At 41.1% G+C, this 21777-nt stretch overlaps 1 protein-coding gene across 1 annotated transcript in view; it reads left to right on the forward strand.

Moving 5' to 3' along the window:
• The first annotated feature begins 342 nt into the window (after window positions 1-342).
• Window positions 343-21777, forward strand: part of ARSJ (arylsulfatase family member J) — a 45709-nt gene continuing 24274 nt past the window's right edge. The window contains exon 1 of the mRNA XM_005243121.4: window positions 343-1228. Within this exon, the coding sequence (XP_005243178.2) occupies window positions 852-1228 (377 nt within the window). The 5' untranslated portion in view covers window positions 343-851. The remainder of the gene's footprint in view (window positions 1229-21777) is intronic.

Consider the following 21777-nt stretch of genomic DNA (forward strand, 5'->3'; position numbering starts at 1 on the left):
GCGGGGGCGGGCGCGGGGGGGCGCTGCCCGGGAGCGGGGCTTCGCCGGCGACACGCGGGGAGCGGCGGGGGCTCAGCCCGGGCGGGGGCGGGCGGGCCCGGGGGGAGGCGCCGCGGGGGGCCGGAGCGGCGGAGGGGCCGGCCGGGGGAGGCGCGGGCGGGAGATGGGCTCGCAGGGGGGGCGGCCGGCGGGAGCGGGGTCCGGCTGCCTCCCGGGGCCGGGGTCCCGCCGGGGAGCGGCGGGGCGGGGAGGGGCGGGAGCGGCCGCAGCGCCGGAGGGGGCGGGTGGCGGGCGCCGCGCGGGCCGGTGTGCGCGGGGCGGGCGGGGGAGGCGGCGCGGCACGGCACGGCCCCCACAGCCCGGCACGGCACGGCCCGGCCCGGCCCCCACAGCCCGGCCCGGCCCGGCCCGGCACTGCCCCCACGGCCCGGCCCGCTGCCGCGGCGGCGCTGCGCCGGGGCGCTCCGAGTGGCCCTGCCATGGGCACCGGCCCTGGGACGGGCAGGCAGCGGCGCCCCGGCGCGGGGCCGGAGGCGGGCCGAGGATGCTGTGAGCCCCGGCGGGGCCCTGCCCACCCGGCCGGCACCGGCTCCGGCTCCAGCACCGGCTCCAGCACCGGCAGCGGGCAGGGCGGCCTCCGCCGCGCCCCCCGCCGCAGCGGCTGGAGTTGTTGAAGTTGGTGGCTCCGCTGCGCGGGGCTGCTCCCCGCCCGGCGGGCCCCCTGACGGCCCCTGCCCCCGCCTCAGAGACTCTCCTGGTTTGCTGGGTTTGGTTGGGTTTGGGGGTTTGCTTCTTTTTTCTTTTTATTATTCTTTTTTTCTCCTGTCTCGCTTTTGCTCCAGCCAAGGTGAATGGCCCGCGGTGGGTGCAGCTGGCCTCACCGCCTCTGCAAGGGGAAGATGGTGGCGGTGGGGGTGCTGGCCGGCCTCTCGGTGCTCAGCCTCCTGGCTTACGGCTACCTGTCCTGGGATAGCCTCCGACTCGGCCCCGCGGAGACCGAGGCGACGAGGACCGGGCTGGGAGAGGGGCTGGGGGCCGGCGCCCCCAGCTCGCAGCCTCACATCATCTTCATCCTGGCTGACGATCAGGGATTCCGAGACGTAGGGTACCATGGATCGGAGATCAGGACGCCCACTCTGGACAAGCTAGCTGCTGAAGGGGTTAAACTGGAGAACTATTATGTTCAGCCTATGTGCACACCATCCAGAAGCCAATTTATCACTGGAAAGTAAGTTTACTCCTCCTTCATCATTCACCTCACCAGCTTAAACACTGTCCCTGTTGGAAGGCGCAGGGCTGAACCTGGCTGGGTACACCTCTGTTTTATCCCGTAGCAGAGAGGTGCCTTTCCGATTCACTTAAAAACCTTGAACAAAACGGACTTTCTAATACATTTGAAATAGCCGAATAAAAACTCATGCTCTGTGAGCCAATAAGGATTCAGCACTGTGAGCTACCCCTGCAGAGTGCTATAGGACATTTACGTTTACTGCATTGCTAACATACGTGCTAGTTGTCAAGTAATGTTGCTCCTACGGGGAACCGATCAGCTTAGATTTTCTGTGCGATTTCAGAGTGACTTACAGGAGGAGGCCGTCTTAGGGAACTGAGAGCGTTATGTTTTCTCCAGTACATTCATTGCAGCCGGCGTGTTGGATGCAGGGGTCTCACTGAACGCTGACTTTATGCGAGGTCTCTGGGAGGTATATTGAATTTATGAGATAATGCCCCAGTGTGTCGCTTGGGGATGAGTGCAGGGAATCCAGGCTCGCTTTCAGGATCCTCTGAGCTGCAATATCGCTCTTGTCATGATGCGGTTGCTGCTTTGCAAATGATTAGAAACTTTTCTCTTAAGCCACTAAGATAGGTGCCTCGCCAAAATGGTAAAAGTAGTGGGCTGGTTGGTGTTGTGTGCTTTGCCATCTCTGGTAAATTGTGTTTTATTGTGGTCTGTTAGAGTAAATAACCAGTTACCTAACCTAAGGGCCTTCTTACATGTGGAGGTTAATAAGGATTAAAGCGGGGGGGTATGCATTTGAGCTGTAGAAACCGTTCCCAAATAACCCCAAGTGTGGACACATTTAGTCTTGAACAGAACGGCCTTGTTTCTGTTTAGCTTAACTCACTTTGACAGGAACAGAGAACTCTTAAAAGCAAAACAGAATGGGAGGAAAAAAGTTACTTAGTTTATTTTCTCCACAAATATAAACAGGAACAAGGTAATGTTAGTATTGCTGGTAAAAGAAACACATGCTTATATAAAACAAGTAGCTGGCCTGGTGCATTGCATTCCATATGCTAGAACTGGAGATAATTCCTGGTCTCGATCTAGTTCCCACACTTGCTGGACCACGGAGATTTGCATGGAGAGCTGACACGGTATCTAGAGCAAGACTTCCCCACGTGGGTTTTTGGTTTGCTCTTTGGTTGTTTTTTGGTTTTTTTTTCTTGTTTCTTTGTGTGGACTGTGTCTTAGAAGAGGAGCTATTTTGAGACACCTACTCGCTCATTCACAAGAACGTAGCTGCCCTGTAGCAGCTCACAGAGGAAATGTGTATCAGGATAATGTGTAATGTGTCTTGGTTGTCTTTTAAGCCATGCAGCAGTTGGAAGCAAGGACCTCAGCCAGCAGCATGTAGCCAGCCAGCTTTCTGAGGATGGTGGTTTGGGAACCAGTGCTTTACAAAGGGAATGTCATGCTGCACAATAAGCAGTGGCTGGAGGAATGGAACGACTGGGTTCCAGGGGAACCAGGGTGCACTGCTTTGGCTCTTGGAGACTGCAGAGGTTGTCTAAATGCAACAAAGAATAAAAGTAAATTAAGGAATAACAATAACTCAGTTTAACTATTTTAATCCTTCATTCAATACGGAGCAGTTTGTGCGTAAATATATATTAAAAGGTAGGCATGTTCTGAGGAACCCTGCTCTTTTCATCAGCTCATCAGGCGGAAATGGTTCTGCAAATCTGCCTACTTTGGTTTTGGAAGCTTTTATAGGAAAAAAGAAATTTGCTTATACTTCATTTTATTTTCTTAGTCTGCTGGTCTAAAACCCTTAGAACATTTTTTTTTTTTCATGTTGTTCTACTTCAGGAAAAAGGAGCCACAGAGAGAAGGAACTGAGAGAAGCCACAGAGAGAAGGAACTCATATGACTGAGAAATACAGGAGGGAATGGTGAGGGGTTAATAGGCTTGGGTAGAGTATTAACAAGATTCAGAGGATACTATTATCCATTCTGGCTGCTGCTGCTAGTGATAACTACTTTTACTGCTTTCTTAGTAGAGGCACCTTAATGAAAATGCCAGGACTCAGAAACTTCTAGTCCAGAGAAGTGCTGTTGTTTCTTGAATTCCAAAGTGTGTGCCTGCTCCTCTACTGAAGGATCACCTGGATGCTCCATGCCTCCCAGGACACACACCATGCTTAACAGGTTCCAAATATTACATAATTAGTCTATGAAAAACAGAGGGACTTGTGTAAACCAGGCTCATTAGGGAGCCCTGACTCTCATCGCCAAGTGGAAGTCAGGCTTCAGGCAGAGAGACTTTGAATGCTCCAAATTCTTCATCGGTATCCAGGCTTGTGTTAGCAGAGAGACCTTTCTTTTGGTTGCTGTTCTGTGCTAGTGAATGAGCACAGGGAAGGAGGCTGGAGGTGGCATGTTCAAAGGAAGAGGTAAAATTAGCTCTTTTTTCCCCTTCATGCCACACCACAATGTTAAGAGCTGGTGCCCCTCTCTTTCTGACCACTTCTACTTCCCTCTGCTTTCTCATGTCCTGTGCTTGAGTCTTTGGCCTACTTTCATTTCTTGCTTTCTTCCAGTATTACCTCTTTCCCCATTCACTCCCTCAAAAGCTATTGCTTTCAGGCTAATAGTAAAGCTGGCTTCCACAGCTTTTTATTTTGGGCTTTATTTATGGGTGTGGGGAAGGGGTTGCAGCTGAGCTGAATCTTGGGAACAGAGAAGAGAAGTGTGAGCCAGTGGGCTGAGTGCCATGTGTGATGTGCTCTCCCGGCCGGCTGCGCTGGGGCCGCCGTGGGGAGGTAAGGGAGGCAGCTCCTGGGAAGCAGCTTGGCCTGTGCTCGGCAGCTGCATGACTCTGTCGCAGAAGTGACCTGGGCAAGAGTTTGCTCTGGCTCGTGCTGCTCCTGGGACTGCTGCAGTTCCTGCCTAAGCTCCTACAGCTGGGTTGGAAGTGTGATAATCGGTGGGTTTTGGAGACTCATCCCTTGTGTTGCTTCGTGCTGGTTTGAGCAGGCCACTGCCCTGCATATACTCAAAAGGTTATCGACCTGCTGGTAAACTGTAGAAAGACTGCAGGCTTTTTTGGGCTTTTTTTTTTTCTTTCCTCCCAAAGGATGTGAGTGAACATAAGTTGTCCTCCATACAAATTGTATTGCGTGGTACAGTATTTTTTGTTGTTTTCTTGAAAGTAATAGGCATACCTCAATAAACTAAATAATTTAAGCAGAATAGCTCAGGATACATAGCCTTAAGCTAATGCTGAGGCAAAACCTGTCTTACACAGGCACCAAGTTAGGTAGGAAGATACTTGCATGCGTGCATACATCAGCCATGCTGGGGTATCCTTAAGATACAGAGAGACATATGAATGTGATACGGAACACAGCTAAACTAAGAGACTACTTTCAAACTCATCCATGAAAGAAATGAAAAATAAGCATGTTTCTGTGGTTTCTTATTGTAATTTACATAGAAGAACTTAAAAAAAAATAGTGGCTTAGACTTCCAGTCTTCAAGTTCTCACCTCTAGGAAAAGGGGTTAAGAATACACAATGATGCTCAACGCGCACCCAGCAGCGGGCTGGCCAAGCTCTTACTGAGTTAGCTGTTGTATCTGTGTGCTTAATGGCCTTGATTTTTCATTGCATGAATAGTCTTGTAGACAAGTATGGTAGTATTGTTTAAGATGATCTTGATTGATGGAAAAATACAGGTCACATAATGTACTAAGAAAATCTAAGATTATTTGTGTGTGAAGTTTTCTGCTTGTTCATGTGTGAGAGTGCATAAAGATGAGGTACAGAGGATGAGATCGATTTGTTATGGTCACATGTGGTATTGATTGTTGAGATAACTTGTTAACTTACTTTATTGTGAAGAGTCATCTCCTTTTTCAGTGAAGAATTATTGAAGTGTAGTCAGTGTGTAGACAGTTTACCAGACTTTTTAAAAGAAATTTTGAAAGATTATGACCAAAAGGAGGAGTATTCTTTTGAGCTGGTACGGCAAAAAGACTATAAGCTAAGATGAACATCTGTTGGGGTAGCTGACCCAATTCTGCAGAGGGTATTATGCAATACAGTTATACTTGCTGGAGCAATACTTAATTTAGCAAAGGAACTTGAGAAATAAGACTGACTGATAAGAAGGAATCTAGACACAATATGCCAGAAATGTTTTGGGCATTATGTAGGCAGCAGACACCTACTTTCTCTGCTGTCAGTTTTCTGCTGATCGTCAGACGCCTAACTGTAGGACCGTTATGTGTACTGGAATCTCTTTGGGCCACAAGAAGGTTCCTGACCTACACCAGAGTACAGATCTCGGTTTGTAGAAACGGATGTACAGCTAGGGTTACAGATCTCTAAGGAATCTGAACTCCCTTTTGCAGCTTATGAATCATGGAAGCCCTACACTAATCTCAAGAATTAGCTTTGCGTGATGGATGGAATGTGGAGATGGAAGATGTTGAGAAATGTTGAAGGTCTGGGGAAATAAATCCTTTTTTTTTTTTTTCTTCCCCTGGGATAAAATGGAATATTGAGAATTTGCTCATCCGAAGCAGACAGAAATAGATTGCATATAATCAGTAAGCATAATCGAAGTGTTATTTTAATACAAATAATTATATCTGTTATCTAATTATAGAAATATTACACATTCATAAATATAGGTACTATAGCTAGCTAGTTAGTATGTTTTCTCTTGTAGGCATCCCTGTGTAGCAATATGTCGTTCACCGTTAAAAATGACAGTGTCTCAGCAAACCAAGAGTTGCTTGACAAACAGAGATGGAATAGAGGAAAGTGAAAGTACTTTGAATTGAAAGCAGTGTAGCTGACTTGCAAGCAGACAGAAATACTGTATTCTGGGAGCTCAGACTTCTTGGTGAGCTTTCTCTTTCCCTGCCTCTTGGGTGTGTAGCAGTTCAAACTGCAGTTTTGGGTATTTGGTTGCTCTGAGAAGGATCCAGTACAATGGTGTGTGACTGGGAATTTATCTTCTGTGCTGAGTTGAAATGAAGGGTCTCAGAGACTTGATGGGAATAGTGGGAAATGTACATAACACTCAATTATAGATATATTCCCTATTTTGTAGTTAACAAAATAGGAAGGACTACAGAAGATCAGCCTGAAGTGTCAAGAGAAGGTCTGATAGCTTATCTGCTGTGAAGTAGAGACTTGTCCATCATCGGTCCTGAGTTTAATTCTGATCAGTGTTTGCATTAAGAACTGGGATGGTGAAATAAAATGTTCTGATTAAGTATGCCACTAAGATAGGTGGGACTGCAAGCATTAAGGGACTGCAGTGATCTTGAACATCATCTTGACAAATTGGAGAAATAATCTGAAAAAAAAGCACGACTAAAGTCAGTGGTGATAAATAGAAGATAGCATGCTGAAGCAGGGATAACTTTGCAAGCAGAGAATGGTGAACAACTACTTAGCCAGCATTTCTGTAGAAAAGTAGCTGGAATTATAGTGAATCATGCACTGAATATAAAGTCAACAATGTCATGCTGTTACAAAAAAGGCAAACGTACCAGTTTGTATAAACAGAGCAGTTTAGCAGATAAGTGAAGCAGCCCTTCTACTCCACAGCTGGAGCGCTTGTGCCTAAACTTGGACTTTGCTCCCCAAGAGCATTGTGCATAATTGGGTAGTGTCCAGATGAGTGATCAGATATCTCAGAAAGATAACTGTGGAGAAGAGATCAGAAGACATGGAGTTATTTAGTCTAAAGAGAAAAATGAGAAGGAACATACTAAGTCTTCAGCATTGTAAGGGCTCTGCAAAGAGGAAGGACATAACGTGTTTCCAGTGTCATGATGCAGGGTACAAGAAATGCAGGGCTTGCTTGAGTAGAGAAAAAACTTCACCTTAGGTAAAAAGGAAAACTTTCAAGGGCTAAAGATTGTGAAACACTGGAATAACTGGCTTTGGGAAACTGCTGAGTTTCTTCATTGGCAGTCATTAAGAACAGACAAGACAAATATGTCAGGAATGACATAATGTAGTTGAATCTGTCTTGGGGAAGAGGCTTGAACTGGATGTCTTGTCTTCCAACTCGTATTCATCTGTGGCTCATTTGAAGTACATATTAGCTACAGAAGGCGTTCTGAAGGAGAGTGTTCATAAAATATTTTTAAATGCTAGAAATGATTTCAGCATTCATTCTGAGAGAGAAAATAGGTTGTGTGAAAGTTACATTTCAGTTTTCTTCTAGCAATTCATGTTTTCCATATCCTCACTTTCTCTGAAAATTTTCAAGATTTTTTTTTCCCCCTTGGCCTCCGTAACTCTTGCGATATGTAATTATTTATTTCTGCTAACTTCTTTAATGACAATTTTTGGGACTGCTGCCAAAGATGATGAGGTATCTTTTTCCATGTTCTTGTTATGTCTTTCACTTAGGATGACATTGCCTCTCTCTCTATATATATATATGTATATTTGTGTAGCATACACAGAGAACGAATAAACAATTAAATGTAAGGACTTCCTTTTCTTGTTTTTTTCTGTCTCTGTGCTTTCCTCTTGTTTGTTACACAGAAAATTAGATCCAGGTACTGAACTGCTGTATGGTCTGAATTTCTAAGAAGTCTGTGCATACCGTAATTACTAGTGCACTGTAGAAAGCAGTGTTTGGAGGAAAGAGTTGGAAAGGAAGCTATATGCAAACAATAAAGATTTTTTTTTAAATAACATGGAGGAAGTAGTAAAGCGTAGTACAGGTTGTGATAATTTTTTCTTGCATCACTTTCTGGTGACACTTAAGAATGTTTTTTGATACTTTAGGTCCACTGCCTGTAAGACAAACATAGCATTACCTGATGTATGTAACTAACTACATAGTGGAAATGGTTAACTTTTTTTTTTCATTGTCCAATGTAAACAAAGTGCAGTAAGTTAAAGAAAAATAGTTGGACAGAAGTTTACAAAATCTGTGATTGTAAAATATTAGTACTCTGAGCAGTTAAAGTTACAGACTTTTAGCCTGTGTTTTTTTAAGTGGAAAAGAAAAATTCTATTCCATGGAAAAGTTAGGCTTAAAATAATTACGGCGTTTTGCTTATTCAGCATTGTTCCTGATATGTTTGCTTTGTAATTGATGATGCATATTGCTGCCTCTAACAATAACTTGAATGAGTGGTAGTAGTGGTCTTCTATTATAGCGACTCCCACTTTTCAATGTTACTCTTCCATCATGAGACCCTTTAAGTGAATCAAGATGGGAAACTGAGATGGGTGTCTGGAAATAAAACTGTATAGTAAAAGACATGGGGTTTACTTTCATGTCAAAGGATTCAGGCTAAGATGATCAAGTTAGATGGGACTTAAAATTTGGACAAATTAAATTTATGTTTTCATTAAAATACATTTCATAGGAAGATTTGCCAGATTTATAAGTTAAAGGTCAGAAGAAGGGAAAGATCTGTTACCTTCTTCTGTTTGTGACACTTATGTTTGTGATAGTATCAGACCCAGGGGTTTGTTTTCATAATTGTGTGTGTCTTAGTTCTGGTTTTGAGGTTTTCTGCGCTTTTGGTTTTAAATCAGGTTTGTATTTGTTTTATTTAATCAGGCCCTCTGCACACCTCAATGCAGTTTTGCTTTAAGGTAATGGGGATCTTTAAACTTACAAAATGTTTAAAGTGTGCCTCTTTTTTGTTCCCATGATGTGTACCTAGCAAAGCTGGTTATATAGAATTGAGGACATTTGCATTGTAATATTTCATATCCTTATAGTAATATTTAATTAACATGTGCATGGGCAAATAAAAATCAGCATACAATATGATAAAAGATAAGTATAAGCATTTATTTTGTACTACCACATGTCAAGAAAGATGAGTGAATGAAAACTAAGCCATTAGACTTATGGCAATTGTGGTGATCTTTCAAATATTTTTTTTCTTTTTGGCAAACTAATACAATATTTAAAATTTTGGGGAGCTTGATCTTTTTTTTCCTTGTGCTGTAGTAATTGACATGACTTGATTTCTATATGAAAAATTTATAATTGGTTGTGGAATCTGGTAATTTTCATTAAAAGCCTGAAATGTTAATGTTTAGTACTGGATACTGTTTGACACACATGAGCAATTGCCTCTTCAGTGCTTAACACTTTGTGCCACTTTCTTCATGTTCTACTTCAGCATAGTTCAGTTTCTTGCAGTGTGAGAAGCTAGCACTTTCTCATTAATTCCTAGCTGTAAATCTTTGAGACTTCCTATTTCCCCTGTATTTTTTTGCCTTGTTCTGTATTGATTCATAGTCAGGTTTTCTACCCTGAGGTGACTTTGCTTAGTTTTAGAATGTATGCTTAAGAATGAATGAGGTAATTGCACCAGCCTTAATTCATTTGATTAACATAAATAGTACCAATTAAACCAAGATTGCAGCTGTGTGAGTGATCCTGTGTAGGATGTGTTTGCTTTCTCTGTATCAGTAGTCTTTTTATAATAGCTGCCCAGTTTATTCGCTTTCTTACTGAAAAGCCAGTAGATCTGGCTGGTGCCCTCAGCCTGTCTCTGTAAATGTATATTGATAGGCTGAAATGCAATACGAAGAGTTCAGAGAGAAAGCAAGGTAACACTCATGGGTAACATTCAAAAAAACTCATATAAAAGATGTGTTTTAACTACTGAGGTTTGACTGAAGTATTCTTTGACTGTTTGCTGTGATGAAATCGAAAAATTTTAAATAGGGAACTTTACGTGCTGGCTTGTAATAAGAAAGAGGTGAAACATGTTTCATAATTCTAGTTCAACTGCAATTATAATGCATTAATTAATTGGGTCAGCTATCACCTGCTTATTAATTGAGGCTGTTACCAGGATGTTATCAAGCTCTAGGTTGCGGGGGGGGGGGAGGGGGGAGGGGGATGTGTTGCTAGAGTTAGAAAACAAATCTGGGATAATGAAATACTTCTTAATATGCTTAAAATATAAAACTGTCTTCCCAACTGCATATATGAAGAGACTGTATTAAATACTAAGTTAAAGTAGATATTATTAATATCTTAAGTATTCTGTGGCCCCAAAGCCTTAATTTTCAATGTAGGGGCAGAAAACCAATGTATGGGAGCCAAAGTTATATCTTATTTTTCTTACACTGAAACACCTGATTAATAAAGATGTTTGTGCCATGACAGCTTTCTCACTGTGCTGGTAGGTAGTATTGGTAGATGGCTGGTTGTGATCCGGAGATGAAATGCGTCTTGCACATGGGCAGGGGTCTGAAAGGCGGGGGGAAGGCTGCTGAACTAGTGGCACCAGCAAGTGTATGACCCGGGGGTTCCTCACGCGCAGGGGAGGAAGGGAAGTGAGACAGAGCCTGGAGTTAATAATGGTTTACATTTGAGGCACCAAATGTGCATTCCCATCCCATGTGTTGTAGGAAAAAAAAGCCTAATGCCTCCTTTAAAAGGCATAGAATAAGTCATTGAAATGTATTTGGTTATTAAGGTTTATAAACATAAGTATAGAAGTGTTTATTCCAGTATTTGGAAGCTTTAAAGGTATTAAAAACAGCGCAAAAGAAGGTCCCACAAATGGTAACCTTGCTTGAAGTCACAGCCCTTGGCAATGTAGAGTCAGGCCTGAGCTCCCTCCTCCTGCCTCAGTCTGTTAGTGACGCTCAGGGAAAGGCAGCCTTTGCCATGCCGCTTGCTAGGTTATCAGTTTCTAGCTTCTGTTGGACGCATTGCATCATCTGATTGTCATTTTGTGCATAGACACCCACATGATACAGGTATCTCAAAATAGGATTTATTAATGCTATCAAGTTCTCTTCCTCTCAAGTGTTTGTTGTGTTATGGCACAGAGGGATGGCATCCAGGTGGGTTCTGTAGGGGACAGTGGAAAGCCCAAATTTCCCATTGTTGAACAATAAAGTATTCAAAAGAATCAAACATACCTCTTTTAATAATTAAAAATACCTGGTATTTAGTACTAAAAGCAAAACAGCATCCTTATTTCATGATGATATTTACTCTGGTTATAGAGAAATGCAGAATTCTGACTAAATTGCTCTGGCTTTTATTTTGCTTTTAGTTTTTGAAAACAGGAAGTTTTGAAACATTAATTCAGCTTTTTGAAGTACATTTTAATTACAGCACATGCATTTATCAGAATATTAGCTCTTTTCTAGATAAATCTCCTGTGCTTATTTTCAGATTCAGTCCATATTTCTCATTTATACATTTTAAAGAGTTTCTTCCCTGATAGAGAATATTGTGCCATTATGAGATAAGATTATATAATTTTTCTTAACATTTACAGAACAGAACTGGGTACCAAGGTACTGATGTAGAGGCAATCTCTGTGATAATAAGCTCTTGTAAGAAATTAGTTCCCTTCTGTTTTGAAGAAGGAGAAAATTAAAAATTTGAGGAAACATTACAATTTCAGGAAAATGTGCAGCTGTAGGGAGTGGAGAAACTTAGTCTTGGGGGTAGGGGGAAGCAATATAGTATCTTTAGACTAAATATGCTCTAATAGATATACTGTTAACTCACAAATTGCTCCTCTCTGAATTTAGTAAACTTTTTCAAGACAATATTTACCATCACATTTGATATACTCAGTTTTAGTTGTCATGTGTTATAGCTCATAGAATCATAGAGAACTGGGTTTGAGAGAACCTCTGGAGGGTGTCTAATCAGGCCTTCTGCCAACTTACATGACACAGCAGGGACACACTGACTTTATAAACTCACTTGTATTGTTTGTTTCCTCCTGGAAATAAGAAAATAATTGCAAAGTATTCAAGAAATTGGAAGCTAGACTGTTGTTAGGGAATTCTCTAGCTTTACCAGGTTGTCAGTTTTAGTAAACTTACTGTTTCATGAACTTTTTCATATTTCCATTTATCTCTTAAAAATAGTGTTTTGGTTTTTTCCTTTTTAAGGGCCAACTGATTAAATTAGTCAAATGAATTTGTTAATGACCACAGTATAATGGCAGCTCCTTCCTTAATTGTTCCATGATCCTGTTTTTCAAGAGACTTCAGAGAAAGCTATGCTAGTATGTTTACTGATTTCTCTTAAAGCAGAGGTGTTTTTTTACTTCAATTTGAATTTTTTTCAAATTCATTCTGATTTCTGGTCTGCTTCTGGAATGTACTGTCCTGCAGGAAGCTTTTTTTTCAGTTTTCTCACTGCCTGATAGATGAGGTGAGGCTTTGAGAGCTGGGTTTGTTACTGCGCGAAAGGGAAGGCTGAGGGAACCTCATCCCTGTCTTCAGCTATCTCCTGGAAGGAACAGAGAAGGCAGAAGCAGGTTCTTTCAGAGGTGCCCAGGGAAGGGAAGTAAGGCAGCAATGGGCACCGGTCGCATCATGGCTAGATCAGGCTGCTCAGAGACGTGCCATTTCCATTCTTGGAGAAATGTAATGTCAACTGGACAGTGCCCTGAGCAACTGGAATTAGCTCTGCTTTTGTAGGGGATTAGATCAAACAACCTCTGCAAGTCACTTCCAGCTTCAGCTATTTTGTGGTTCTAATTTTTCACAGTAAAATTCCTGGTGGGGGGGAGGAAGGAGCAGCTTACTTCTGCATTGTTTCTCCCTCTGTAGAAGTAAAGTCTGTGGAGTGTTTGCCTGCTAGGTGTATGGCCCTCTTAATCAGTCTGAACACTCTCTCTCCTGAGTCTGCATTAGTACAGCCCTATTAAAGTTTTGTGTCTTAAAGAACACAGCACCCTGTTAAGAATATCACACCACTACATTTAGCCTTGTATCTCAAATTCTGAAGAGTCACGTGTACTTTTACTAGATCTATGCAGGAACTATATACATTACTGAAGATAGAGAGACTTACATGTGCCAGGTATGCACTTCACTGAAGTGATTATACGATTTGTGAGATCTAGTTCTTTCTTCTTAGCTCTGTTGCTGCTGGTACGATACGGAATTCATTTTAATAGGAAGATGAGGATTTGAACCTGTATACAGTACAAAAGGAAGATAACATTTCCATGGTTCTTAATTTTGTAACTATACAGTTCTGGTGCTTGTACATTTCAAAACCTTTGAGGCCTTATCTAAGATTGAAAAGAACGAGCCTTTGTGGTGAACTCAGGAATATTTGGCCATCTTGGTAATACTAGGTATACATGCTGTAAGCGATGCAGTCTTATGGTTAAGAGCTAAGGTAATACTGTTGGCACTGTTACAGCCCTGTTGAGTCTTTACGCCATCAGAGATTTCATTTTGTAACCTTCGGCAGTAATGTGCTTCCCACAGTGGAACTGCATGTAGCATCTCTCAGAGTTTCAAGGTTCTCTGATTTCAATGTTTCATGTGTTTTTGCCACTGGAGACAACTGCATGGTTGGTCTGTTGGGTTTCCGTTGTTACCAGCTTCTCTTTTGTTATTCTGTGTATCAGTTTGAAAGTGGGGGACTGCTTTATCTGGTTGTGATGAGGCTTTGCAAAAGGAGCCTTGCCAGGGTTGAGTTGATGGCAGACCAGAAGCCCATCAGCAGCAGGCTGTTTAGCCTCCATTTGGAGTGGTCAAATATTTTCAATGATATTTTGCAGTAGAAATGCTTCTGCTTGCTTTGAGCTCAGAGCTTTCTGTACAGAACATTGTATTTCTGCCATGCATAACATTAGCTATTTTCCACTGAGGAAATGTAGCTCAGGTGGCACGTTTGTGTCTTCTGTACTAACCTCAAGGCTCTTACATGTATTGCTACTAGAAGCCAAGTGGCTTTCTTCAGCATCCTTTTGATACTCTGGCAGCTGCTACTAAATGTGACCTTGAAGTGCAGTGGAGTTTAGTAGTCTGAATTCTAGCTGTTCTCTCCTACAGTGTGTTTGTTAACCAGGCATAATCTTTACCGAGAAGCTGATTTAATGGTTTTGTTTGCATAGATGTAGCTTTTATGTCCCTATAGTGCTTTTGAATCTGAAAAACTGTCATGTCAAGATGACACTTTACTATTCAACACGCTTCTTCTATGTAACTGAGCCACACCTGCTCACTTCAGTAACAAAATCATGTTATTTTGATGCCATTAACCACGGTGAGTCAGCTTAGGTAAGGTAAAATTAAGTTTGTGGGCTATTTGGCTTTATTTTTCTTAATAAACAAGTCACAGTCTGAGACATTGTAAAAGAAAAAAATCAGGATAATGCCTTCCTGTGTGAAATGATCTCATGTGATAATTTAGTTGGTTGGTTTGGGGGGGAGGCTTGAGGGGCATTTCTGCTCCTTAAAAAATTATTGATCTTCATAATGAATGTACTTAGGGTCAGAAGCAGATAGAGGAGCAGAAAAGTGTAAGCAGAAGTCAGATGAAAAAGATTTTGCTTTCTGACCTTGGGATCATTTGCCCAGGTCCATGCATTTGGAAGTCCTCCCTGTAGGGTGAAGGCAGCTGTCATATCAGAAAAAATGGTGAACAATCCCTCTTCCTTCCCAGTTAACTAGGGGAAAGCTGTTCCCTCGTTTGTGTTTCTCTTGTGATATACGCGTGTTTTAGAAAATACAATGAGAGTGGTGTAGGCATGATGGTGTGAGGAGAGGTATTTTTTCTAACTAACACTGAATGCAGTTAGATTGATAGTAATTGTAAATTGAGAATAAGTTCCTGTGTTAGAATCATTGATTTAAATTATTATATGGAACATACAAATCAACAAAACCCCCAAACATTTTGAACATTTTCAAATTCAGGTATTCATGCCAAACATTAATTTTGGTATGCATAATACAAAATTTTTTGTAAGAAAACCAGCGGTAGGTAGTTGAAAATAATATGGTTGGCACCATGAAAAGCAGCTTTTTCATGCAAGTTCACCCCTTAGGGAGTAATCAAGCCATTCATTACACATACCCTACTCCTGGCATCTAATTTACATGCAAATGAAAGCATCAAAGCTGGGACCCTGTGTAGCCATATACATATATATATATAGTCAGTGGAGGTAAATGGGCATCTCTGGGGAAATGACTCAGAACACCTTAGTTGCATACTTAAAGTATATGACTGCTCCTCCTGTGTGTAAAATGTGCTGAATAAAATTCTTTGAGCCTTACCATGCATGCTTTCTGACAGCTAGAGAAATAAGCAGCGTAAATGAAGAGTCGTATCCGGCAGAGTTCTGCTGGATAAAATTCTGTCAAGAAGGACAATGGCAGGTTTATTTACTGGGGCTTGGGAGAAGCGGGATAGTGGCTAGAGCATACTACAAGGATAACCACATCTGTCCTGGTCTAAGTCTTCTCTTGGATTGCCTTTATGGCCTCAGGCAAGCAGTATAACTTGTCCAAGCTTTAGTTTGCACATCTGCATAAGTGAACCTTTTTATGACATTGCTGTTACAAGTTTGGAGCAGGGGAGGCTTCTGAAATTTAATCAACATTTATTAACTTGACCCAGTTGCCAGTTCCTTCCACAGTCTCCCATCCTTCTAGGGGGAAAGCACAGGAAATGATTATGTCCATAGCAATACTGGTTCTCTGTGCAACACTTCCCTCCCATCCTTCAGGATGCCTCTTTGACCTTTTTCACACAATCCCCCAAAAACATTCAAGCCTTTCAGGTTGTTCCAGAATCAGTTTTAAAGCCTTGGACCCTCCTAAACCTCTTCCAGGCTTTCCTGGATACCAGCCCACCAGGTAGTCCTTCTGGAATCTTCTGTCTGCTTCCAAGGCCAATCTGTTCAGCTGCCCAGACTTAAATCCATTTTCTTCATTTTCCCTCTTATCCTGTTGCCGGCACCAAGCAAAGGGGAAGCCAAACCAAGTCTTCTCCACAGGAAAGAATTGTATCACCCTGTCTTTTTGCTCGTTCTGTAATTCTTCAGGTATTTTTTGGTTGAATAGCATGCTTGATGTCTCTTTCAGACACAAGCAGAATGTATGTTCATGTTAATCAGTTACCGTCATGCATGCATGCAGCTTTTGTGTCTGTGAGGTAAGAATATTTATACTGCCTTATCAGAGTATTTTAAGGCTGCATTAATTATAGTTGATCACAGTAGTAAACACAATTTAAGGACTATCGTAGATAATACTCCTTGCGCAGTTCAGAAAATATTTTACAAACAGTTTAAAAGCCTGCTGTCAAAGGAGATTTTCTAATAAATACTTGATTTTTTACCCTGTAGCATTCTATCAGCATAGTATTTTAAAACTGGAAGAGAAAAGGTGTTACTAACACGGAGAAGAAGGAACTTTGCAAAGGTTGTGCTACTCCTAAGAATGTTCGAAAAAGAAAACAAACCTAAGGCACTTGGAGACAGTTCAGGAGTTTCTAATTAGATATGACATGATGTGATATGTGATGTGGTATGATATATAGGCAAGATGATTCACTTTTTAAGTTCACCCTTCTTTATTCAAACCAAACCATGCTTCACTGATTTACTACAAGTCCTGGAATTTAGTTCTCTGTTACTGCCAGCTTGTCTTAGTAGTGTAGGGAAATTTGTTACACTTTGGTTTGAAATCTGATATGAGAACAAGGTGTTTTCAGTAAAGCAGATGTTCCTTTTACAATTGTAGCCTCCTGGGTTCAGCCTCTCTTCGTGATGGCTGGCTTTGCTGGACCTGGCTCCTGCCGGCACTGCCAGCATTCCAGTAGCAGGGAGGAACTTGCTGTCTTTGTGCTAAAGGAACAAATTAAACACTGTGCTGCTCAGACTGTTTTTTCTCAGCTGTTCTCTGTGGATCTGGTTGTTTTTGCTGCGCAGCAAAGTGGGCTGTGTTTAAGAGACTCTCAGCTGGATGGACTGGCTTAGGCACAGCTAGTGCTCTCTGGATGGCTTTCTTTACGGCTCCTGAACTGAAGCTGGCTTGCTTCTGGCCAGTTAGGAGTGGAGAGAACAAACGGGAATTTGCTGCTTCATATCCATACAGATACCTCTAGAAAACAGGGATGGAAGAAATCTTGATAAATTACATAGTCCATCCTACTTTAGGAAAATATAATGAAAACATTAAAATATGTGGGAATAACTTGTTCCTAAAAACTTTCAACAAAGATTTCCACGCTTTCCCCAGGCAGCCTTAGCTATCATTTCAGTTATATAGCTTTTAAATTGTCTTAATTTCCATCTTTCTTGCTGCACTTTGAGCCTACAATCTCTTGGCAGTTCCTAAGTGAAGAACTTGCTTTGCTACACAGAAAAGCGATAAATCTCCTGTATGCCTGAAGTCTATTATCACGTCTGCTCTTCCCTTCTCTAGCCTGAGTGAAATCAGTTCTTTCCATCTTTCCACATAGATATTGGTTTATATACCTCTGATGACTCTTAATGTTCTCCTCTGGACTTTTTCTGTTTGGGCCTATTTTACATGAAAAGTGACGCCCGGAACAGGACAAAATGTTCCAGTTGAAGTTTGACCAGTGCTGCCTCAATGTTTTCTTCTAAATCTCAAAGTTTCTAAAATATTTTCACTGTTGAGTAATTGGAAGGCAGTACATCAACTCCTTTACTGGCATGAATTTACCTCAGCGGAAAATCTGGCCAAAGCATCTGTGTATCAAAGCATGTATAACTCTCTTCCCACTGCTGATGGGCAGGAAATGTCACAAGAACAACAGATCTTGTACTATTTTTACCACTTACACTGTGATCTGCAAATTAAACCAAGATGATTATCCTTATGGGCTTAGTTCCTGTTAGAACACCCACGTTCTGGTGCTGTGCAGGTCAAAGCGCACTCAGGCCACACCAAACCATAATACGGGAGCAGCCAAGCTGGAGGTATGTCCCTTCTCTGGCCTCAATGTTTGGATGTGAAGCAAATGCATTTCCTTTTCCTCTAACAGACCTGGAAAACTTTTGTCAGCTGTTTTATTGCCTTACTTTAAACAGGATGTCATCTGTTTTACTTAACCAATTGCTTTTATACATCCCAGTTAAGATGATGCTCGTTTTCGCAACGTTAAGTCATTGCTGACTCATCTTCAGGCTGGGTTGTCAGGAAGCCCCAGACCTTTTATTCTGCGAGAAAATAAGTTTGTGCAGCTGATTATTCCTAAAGCACTGCTTTTCAGTTGTTGTAAGTGAATTGCCTTCTGTTTAGTTCAGGCTATTTTTCTAATTCAAGTTCATTCTGAATTTCAACTCTGCTCTCCAAAAGGCAATGCAGAAGTTCTAGTGCTAATTCACAGTCTGCACAGGTAATGTAATGCACAGTGTATAAATTTCACCTGAAAAATGTATTCGTAACCCATATGAAAATAATTACATAATTGCATATAAATGCAATTAAGCCAATTGCTTTTACTTATTCCCCACAGATTTAAGAATGAAAAAAACTGTAGCTTAAATATATTGATTCCAAATTCTTCATCTTAGCACTTGAAACTGAATTTGCCAAATATTTTTCAGTAGTTAAGGAAATCATGTGGGCATTTCATGAGTCTTTTTCAGCCTTGGGCTTTTGGAGTCTTGGGTGTTTGTTTTGGTTTTGAGGTATTTCTGCTCTCCCTTCTCTGTGATTCTGGTTCATCAAACAAAATAATTGTCTCTGGTTTTGGTATTACCATGTCAAATGAACCATGCCATTGTCAATGCATCCTACTAAGCTAGAGTATTACTGGATGTTATGTGCAGTTATTAAAGGAAGATATGTTGATTGTTTGATCTTAATTTGTTTCTGTATTTTTCTGAAGAAATGAGGCAAGCAGTGACCAAGATGAGTGGACAGAACCTTCTCAGTAGCCATGTTGTTGTGCTGGAGCTGGCAGGACAAGGCCAGTACAAGCTGGGAAACCAGGCTGCCCTGCTTTGCATACTTCTGGTAGTGAGCAGGGAAGCATTTGTCTTCTACAGGTTGTCATTTCTCCATAGGCGTGGCTGACCCTTGTGACTCGTAGACCTTCAAGATAAAGTTGCTCGTGTTTATTTCACAAAAAATTGTCTGTATTGCAGATCAAGTTAATAGCAAATCATGTGCATTTTCTTAAAAGACCGTTTGAAGCTTTCAAGCCTTTTGAAGTAGACATATGGTGTTTTACAGCAAGGACATTTTCTACAGAATTACTGTTGGGGCCTCATTAGGTTTTAAAGATTAGAGATGGCCAATCAGGCATGCTCCAGGTGTTTCCTCTACTATACCTAATACATGTTTTTATTAAAAATATGACCTTTATTTTCTTTTAAATCATGTTGAACAAAATGGAATTGTCAGTTATTATCAGTGAATTGGATTTTGGTTTTAGGAATAAACCATGCATGTTCTTAATTGTGCATGAGTTTCTTCTCTTTTTCAAAGAGCATGTATTATGATGAAGAAGGTGAGGAAAAAAATCCTTTACTAGATAGAAAACATCAAGATTATAGCACAAAAAAATTGAAATTGTAAGTTTCTTCATTTAAACCAGCATTACTGGAGAGGGTAAAGATCTGCCGCTCAGCCAGGGATTCCTGGTTTTTGTATATCACAGATTTTGTGGTCTTTTTTTTTTTTTTTTTTTTCCTAAGATTACTAGAACATCCTAGTGAATTGGCCACATTCTGTGCACAATACTGTAATTCAGTAAAATCTAGTGTTCGTCATAATTTTCAGAAGAAAGTGCTGAAGATTTTAAATCTTCACTATTCCAAATAACAAGTGCTAAAGAACTACCCAACCTTTTAAAAAGGCTTCCTAGAAGAAAAACAACCATGCTCAAAAATACATTACTCCTAAAAAGAAATACTGTCATTTCCCTGCAATGATGATAGAACAGTCTGTAGAATAGATGTCTGTTGGCCTTCTTAATGTGTTGCCTGACCTAATTTTTGTAAAATGCAACTACTGTATTAGGAGTCATCATCCAAATGAAAATCATGGCAGTAGAGTTCAAGTTCTAAAATGATTTATATCAAATGATCGTGTACGTAATTTGAAGTAGTTTTTAAAAGAACTGTCTTGTTTAAAAGGGAAAATAATGGAATACTGAATGCCAAGTAAAGTTTGGTGTCTAGAAAAAGATTAGCAAGGGAGACATAAAAGTGTTTGTTTACCACCATTCTTCTGTGGACAAATCAATTTGCTGTCTCACTTGAACTTTCAGTCTTCTGGCAACAAATGTACATGGCCAGAGTAGTTGTCTTTACAAAAAAACCCCAGAAGTGTACAGAAAACCCACCCTTGTCTAGCCTAATTCCCTTGGCTTGCACGTGGGAAATTTTGAATTTAGCAAATGGAACGAGTGTGGTCTGAATCTGCTCTGTTTGGTAGCCGTTGATAAGTTATGTCAAAACAGTCCTGATTACTTGGAACTAAATTCTGCACATTTTTGAAGGAAACACTTGCAGATACTACCACGCTGCAAAAGTGTCTGAAACAGTTGGTGCTGGTACAACACTGGCCAGGCAGGAATTGAATTAAAATATTTCCCCTCTGCCGTCTGCTCTAGGCTTATCAGCTGCTAATGCCATACAGAAACTGTGTCTGTCTATGGTATGCTGATCCAAACTAAAAATGTTTTCCTGCATAAACAGTTTTCTTTTCAAAGAAATCTTTCAGTAGTTTGGGCTTTTAACAAGCATGCTTTAATTGCAGTCAAGTTGTCTCACCCCCAAACCTCCAATGCATCAAAATCTGCTTCCCTTCACAATTAATAACTTAACATCAATTGCATTGACATGAATGGAAATACTCCAGGTTTACAGTGGTCCAGTGCAGACTAGTTAGTGACCTCATATTGGAAATTACTCAAATTCTGAGTTTAAATGAACTAGACACAGAGCATAAATTTAACTTCACATCCTTTAAAAGTACAGTAAAATATTTTATGCAAATGTCTTAAGCACTGCAGACTGCATATCATAAATTTAAATAATTTCTTTTAGGAAATCGTAGCAAAGAGATTACTTGGAAATGCACTCTAGAAAAGTTTACTGTAAATATAAATCAGTATAAACAAAGACTTACATGGCTCTTGTGGTTCAAAAATGTAATGTTTTTCTTTTTTGTCAAAGACAACCAGTGGCTGTACTTCATCGCCCACCCCTGTGCTGGGTATATGGGTCGCACTGAGTCAATGTATGTAACTCATGGGGGAGAGTGTGCTTCGTGTTTTCTTCTGTGTTCCCATTCTGTCAAGCAAGTGATGCTCAGTCAGCATCAGGGACTAGGAACACAACATGCTTAGCCCATGCCATCTGTTGTCATGTCCTCTCCATGCCTGCAGAAAAAAGGTGACCTACAACCATATAGGAGACATTTACATTTTCTAACTCACTTTGATTCTTTAGCTGCTCAGGACAGGCTTAAAAAGCTGGTCAAGAGCCAGAGAAACAGTGCAGGGTGCTGGTAATGTCAAGCACATGGGTCCGTCTCTTGCATGGTACACACAGGAAACAAAGTGAGCAAATTACTCTAGCCAGCGATAAAACTTCATCCATCTCCAGAGATAAAGTCTTGAGTAGATGATTTACTAATTTTCCTAATTGCTAATGACTGGACTCTTCCTAGTATTTGGTGTACCTTTTGGAAGCATCATTTTTCCATTAGTGTATTTTTACATTAATAAGTCATCATTTTGTTAGCTAGATGAACCTGAAGTTAAAAGCC

The sequence above is a fragment of the Falco peregrinus genome, chromosome 2 (genome assembly GCF_023634155.1).
Source record: "Falco peregrinus isolate bFalPer1 chromosome 2, bFalPer1.pri, whole genome shotgun sequence".
Lineage (NCBI taxonomy): Eukaryota > Metazoa > Chordata > Aves > Falconiformes > Falconidae > Falco > Falco peregrinus.